We start from the raw sequence: 6,355 nt of genomic DNA on the forward strand, positions 1-6,355 counted from the left end.
GGTTATTACCCTAGACTAGATACACTCATTAATAACAGGCAATTTATTGCCCATAAACAAATAGACATATAGTAGCCTAGATTTTATCTGGACACAAAGAAAAACTAGTTCTATGGATTATAATTAAAGGGGCAGCAGGAGATAACAATAAAGTTGCTTTATGATTTCATGCCATGTTGTTCAATATACCAGTTACAAACATAATGCATCTAAAAGATGAAGTGTAATTAGTGGTTTTATAACGATGTTGAGCTTTCTGGAACTATAACCGCTCGTTATAGCATGTATGTTCCTTGTGGATCTTTAAATCCATAACTGTGTACAAAAAAAATCCCCCAATAAAACAGTAAATCTCCTCTTTCACTTCTGCATGTCTTTATAATTAGATTGCTTCTTGACCCCAGTTGGATACAAACAGTCTTCCATACAGCTGATGGAAGTGGAAATGAACATAGAGCAAAGTGACCTCCCACTGATACTGGCACATAATTACATTCAATGTCATGATGTTACTTCCAAAGATACTTTTTGCTTATGTTGGCTAGGTTTTAATAGTTTTTGAGGCCTTACTTAAACCTGCTGAAGCTTTTTTCAATCAAGTTAATGGTTAAGACCTTAAAATTTATTATAACAATATGTACAAATTTGATTTGAGCAGGTTCCATGAAATTGCTACACTTGTGAAAATAGCTTATTATACTAGTACCCTGCTAGTTTTTTTTTTTTAAAAGATGTACAGAGCTATGTTACCTGTTGGCAAATGTCTTCTTTAACGATGGAACAGAGAAGTTTGTAACTGTCTGGAATAGAAGTATTTCTTTAATTGAATACAAAAATACTCTGCATGTAAAAATATTAAGAAAGTTTATTTTAAAATATTTTACACTCTTTTGCCCACAGCTCTTTATTCTTTCCTCATGGTGAACTGCACTACTGCACTTGTGTGGCCCACACGCCTTTATAACTTTGTACAGAGCATTTCCAGCATCATATCATCCATGCTTACTGTGCCAATGATGGGCCTGAAGAACAGTTCAGCAATGACATTGGCATTGATGAATCTCAGCAGGAAAAGGGTACTATTAAGTTCGATGAATCTGTCATGGGGCCCTTGGTGCGTCATCCTGACGTGTTCACTGAGTATTTGCTGAGTTCCCCACTGGAGTCCCTGAATGTACTTCACACACTGCAGGCCCGGCACGTCTGGAGGGAGAAAAATCTCTTTGTTATAAAACAGCTCACCACAGAGTCCTTTGCTAGCTTTTTAAAAATAGCCATTTCTGTTTCGTCCCAATTAAACAAGACCCAAAGCTTCCTGGTTAAAAGGGTAAAATGCCAAACCAGTCTAAGTTTTCAGAGGCAACATATCCAAGAATGAAACATCATGTGATTATTCTTACTTAATATTTACTATGTTTGTATGCACACGTTTGCAAATACACTGGCCATGAGCCAACAAATGCACACAATTTAATAGGACAGTAGAATATAGTTTAATGAATCATCATTCCAGTTCACTTTCTATGCAAATATGAAGAAGTTCATGATATTTCAAGAGGTGGGCACTTTACCTATGAGAAACAAGCCATGATAAACAAGAAGTGTTGCCGGATGACAAATGTTTTTACCATTCTTCTTTGAACTTTCCATCATTATACTGATCGTTCAGCCAATGGTGGTAAACTTCACAGCCACAAACTTTGACACACAGTTTCATTTTACCTATTTGCCTGCAGGCCAATATTAGTCTAGAGGCCCGAATAATTTGAAAGCTAACACCGGCCACTTAGCTCATTGTACCATGATTTCTGTATTGGGGAAGATTTTGAAAAAAACAAAAGAATGATTCTAATGAGTGTTCAAAAAGGCTCTTCTCAAAAATATTAAAGTAAGAAGTTTTTGAACATTCTTATAGTCATTAAAAGTTTAAAAAGCAAACATGAAAACATCACGAATTGTACCATGATTCAAAAATAACTTTTATAATAGAAAACACATGACCTTTTGCAGTATAGTGTGATACCTAAGTAAAAGTGAATGAAATACAATGCAGGAAAGTTTAAGTGCACGTAAGTTTTTATAAGGAAAGTAATAAGAGGAGGCTGCTTTTGAAGGTCCTTTGATCTTCCATGATAATAATATCATTGCAAAGTTCGTTAACTTGTGTTCAAGTAATTAGCAGTTGACCACTTGGTTTAAATGATGTTAATGATGATTGCAATCATTTTCCTTCCCTTTTCCTAAAAAATTCAACAGAAAAGTATTTTAAAAGCACCATGCCAATCATCACAGAGCAGCAGAACCAGTGTTCTTTAAAAAAATAATAATGGTAATAAGCAAGAGGCACTCCTATTAGAGGCGAATATCAAATCTCATAAACAACATAAGAACAAAAATAAAGCAACAAGTTTAATCCATATTCCAGTTCTGATTACCCTAGTCCACACATTTTCATCCCCTACTATCTACAGCTTGAGATCCAGGCTTAAGACCCAATTTTGTTGTATTTGAATTCCATTGATGAAAGTAGGAAGAGGCTTGCATGAAACTCCACCAGAAATCTGAAGCTTCTCTAGGTCTAGATTCATGGCTTGTGAAAACTTCATCTTGTGTATGCCACATTACCTTTCTTTGTGTTCACAATATACCCCTCCACCTTCTCCCCACCCAAGTGGTTCCCCCCACACAGAGACACACAAACTGGCCTTCAAAATAAGGTCAGGGAAGAGAAAATGCAAATGGACTCCACAGTTTTATATCTCCTTAAGTTTGAACCCATATACATATATATATATATATATGTTTAAATTTATATATGGGATATACCAAGGATAAACAGCAAAGAGAGGCCACAACTCTTAACAGGCATTACCTTTCTCCCAAATATAGGTCCATTTGTGTTTCAAACACACTCAGCTTAGCTCGTTAAACTCATACTGAGAGAGGATTAGGAAAAGTCAATCAAGAACAAGGAAGAAGTGTGTGTGTGTGTGTGTGTGTGTGTGTGTGTGTGTGTGTGTTAAAAGTATATAAAACAGAGTCAAGGGAAACTATTGATACTGAAACTAATGGAATGTAAATTTCTGGAAGCTGAGCCCCTCTCACCTTTATATCCCAACAGGACAAGGAACATAGTGGATGATTAATAACACTGGCTGAAGGAATAAGAAGACTGTTTTCCAAATTATCTTAAGAATCATCTGCGACACTTGTTATGAATGCAGATTTGCAGACCCTGGGCCAGAGCTACTGAATCAGAATCTATAAGGCAGGGGCCTAGAAAGACTTTTATCTACTCCCTCCCACCCCCAACCACACACACACACAAGTACTTCTTACACACAGGCAAGTTTGGAAAACAATGGTATAAGCCAAAAGGTAACATATAACAGACACTGGGGTGAGCTGAGGTCTCTACGTCATGAAACGTGAGGTTTGAATGAATTATTATCCCACCAAATACTGATCTATGCACCCTCAAAAATGCTAGGCAGGGAGCAGGGACTTAATCAGAGATTCTAGCACCAGGGAAAAAAGATACAAAAGGAGCATTATAAAAACTATCCCAACTCAAATTGCCTGGAAAATTTTGTTCCCACTTCAATCATCTTGAAAGGACACTGGTTGAAGATGATTCTAGTAGTGAGAAACACCCAAGACAAGGTGCCTGGCTGTCCAGGGAGATGTTCCCCCAGTGATTTGGTTGCACTCTGTGGGACAGTGTGTCCAGCACCCAACAGACAACCTGAAAGTTTGGTGCAGCCAATATCCCACTGGGCCCAGAAGATAGGACCCTCAGGTGCCACAACACAACAGCCATTTACTTTGGAGTAAGGTCACTTGGGACCTTGGGACACATCTACCTACTCAGTAAAATGGGGTGGGGGAAGGCTACAGAGCAAAGAGGGTTGATTAGCAGGTCTCTAAAGTCTCTTTGAATTCTAAAATACACTGCTCCTGCTCTCAGTCCCTAATGTGTCTTTTTTCCCTATCCCTTTGCCAACCTGATATCATTCACAGAGATTTGGAGGAAGGGATAGTCCAGATGCTTAGGACCATACAAGTAACCATTCAGAGGCAGGCCCATGAAACACTACATCTAGTGTCCTGTCTGGCAGTGTCCCTAGGGAATAGTCTCTCTATGGGACGCTTTAACAAATGTTTCCTTTTTTGCTAGCCATAATAGATTTCCTCCCCCCAAAAAAGGTTCTAGTAAATTTCAGAATGGGTTTTCAGAAATCGATGTTGCAGAATCTTCAGTGAGCAAAAACTTTTTTTAGAAAAAGCTATGCTCTGGACTTAAAAGAAAGCTGGAGAAGAAAGAATAACCATTTCCCATGAAGGCACAAACTTTTCTATAGTAAGAAAAGTGTAGAGAGCTAAGTACAAACCTAAACAAACAACTCCCCTCCTCTTGGCTGAGTTTCTGACAGCAGCCCACCCAGCAGAAGTGATTCCTGGAGCCCCCCACCCCAACTCTGCTGAGTCAGTCATGATTTCTTCACCTTTGCCCCGACACTCTCCTGATCACTGAAAACTCGTTACTGCCCGCGCCCCTAGATAGGCACTGCCCGATGCTTCTGTGAGCTGGGAAAAGCCGGCGCCCAAGGCCAGTACCCTTACCCGGGTTAAAGAGCACGGTCCCCTTGAGGTAGGCGTACTCCTTGGTACTGATGTTCAGACTCCAGCATTTGGAAAGAAAGCACTTGATGGCTTGGACCTGGGAGGCGGAGGGCACCTTCCTGGCCTCCGCCGGCGGTGCCAAATGGGGCTGCAGCGTGGACACGGGCAGTGGCTCGTTGCCCCCGGTCTCCCGCCGCCTGGTGGTGAGGATCTTCTGCAGCATGCTGGGCTCCGAGACTTCCACAGTCTCGAACTGCAAGCGGTCCTGGGCCAGCTCAAGCATGAGCAGGGACGCCCAGCAGTTGCGCACCAGCACCAGCTGCTGGTCCAGGGGCAGCACCTGGAAGCAGGGCAAGTACTTGACGAAGCGCAGCGTCTTCAACAGGCCCGCTGAGGCTGCCTCGCAGACCACCTGTGGACTCTTGAGCGCCACCGGCCGCAGCGCACCACAGGAGGTGTCCCACCAGGGGGCCCTCGGGCGCTCCTCCGGAGCCGTCTGCGCTTGATTTGTGCTCGTGGGCATGCAGTAGAGGGTGCTGCCCTGCTGCGGGTGGTCTTCACCGCAAAAGCAGCAGCGGTACAGAAGCGCCGTGGCCCGCCCGCCTGGTAGCGCCTCTCTACCCCCTGGCCTCTGCGCGAAGTAGGAGTGGTCCCACCACGCGCCCCCTGGCCGTGCCTCGGGCGCTGCCGGAGCCACGTGCGTTTGCTTTGCGCTAGTGAGCAAGCTGTAGAGGATGCTGCCCTGCCGCGGGTGGTCTTCACCACAAAAGCAGCAGCGGTACAGGAGTGCCACGGGCCGCCCACCCGGAAGCCCCGCTCTGCCCACCCCGAGATCAGAGCCGCACGAACAGCCCCAGCACGGACCCAGCGTCGCCTCGGGCGCCTTCGGTGCCGCGTACGTTTGCTTTGCGCTCGTCAGCATGCTGTAGAGGATGCTGCCCTGCCGTGGGTGGTCTTTACCGCAAAAGCAGCAGCGGTACAGGAGCGCCACGTTCCGCCCGCCCAGCAGCCCCTCTCTGCCCACCCCGGGCTCATCGCCGCACGAACAGCCCCAGCACTGATCCACCAGCCGCGTCTCTGGAGCCTCAGGAGCCGCGCGCGTTTGCTTCGCGCTCATAAGCATGTTGTAGAGGATGCTGCCCTGCCACTGGTGGTTCTCGCCCGCCATGGCCCGCGGCGCCCGCAGCCCAGTTCTGCCCAGTGGCTGCCTCCTGGGACCTATTTATACCTAGCGCGCACGCAGGCGCGTCGGCCGCCTCGGTCGCCTCGGTCTGGGCAAGGGCGCGGAGGCGGGCGGGGGGGGCGCGGTGCTGCGCTCCGGTGTGTTCGCCCGTGACCTCGGTGGTTCGAAGGGGCGGGTGCTCTTTAAAAGCTGGAAATGGAAGAGGAACAGCAGCGTGGGAGCTCCTGGACACTTCCCTCCTTCCTCTCATTACCCCTTTCCGTGTCTCAGGAAGACCGGCGGAGAGCGAGCGCCTGGATGCTGTTGCAACTCTTTGCATTGAATCCTCGCATCTAATTTGTTCCATTTATTGGGAGGGCAGAGGAAAAGAGGAAACATCCACTTCTATGCTCTTTGTAAGCTTCCATTAAATTATCACAGTTTGTGTAACTTATATTTGTATATGGATAGAGAGGTCTCATTTTCTGAGACCTTGAAAAATACAGAACATAGACAAGCATCATATGGGAACTCGGTGGAAATGCCCAATCTCAGGCTCCAACCAGACTT

General features: G+C 45.3%; 1 protein-coding gene across 1 annotated transcript; it reads right to left on the bottom strand.

The window, feature by feature from the left end:
• Positions 1–847: 847 nt before the first annotated feature.
• NR0B1 (nuclear receptor subfamily 0 group B member 1) lies at positions 848–5,818 on the bottom strand. The gene is made up of 2 exons (XM_055267990.1): positions 4,624–5,818; positions 848–1,203 (listed from the first exon to the last, which is right to left on the bottom strand). The coding sequence occupies exons 1-2, from the start codon at positions 5,789–5,791 to the stop codon at positions 959–961; spliced, it is 1,413 nt and encodes a 470-aa protein (XP_055123965.1). The 5' UTR covers positions 5,792–5,818; the 3' UTR covers positions 848–958.
• Between the last annotated feature and the right edge of the window lie 537 nt (positions 5,819–6,355).

This window comes from Symphalangus syndactylus, chromosome X (assembly GCF_028878055.3).
Source record: "Symphalangus syndactylus isolate Jambi chromosome X, NHGRI_mSymSyn1-v2.1_pri, whole genome shotgun sequence".
NCBI lineage: Eukaryota > Metazoa > Chordata > Mammalia > Primates > Hylobatidae > Symphalangus > Symphalangus syndactylus.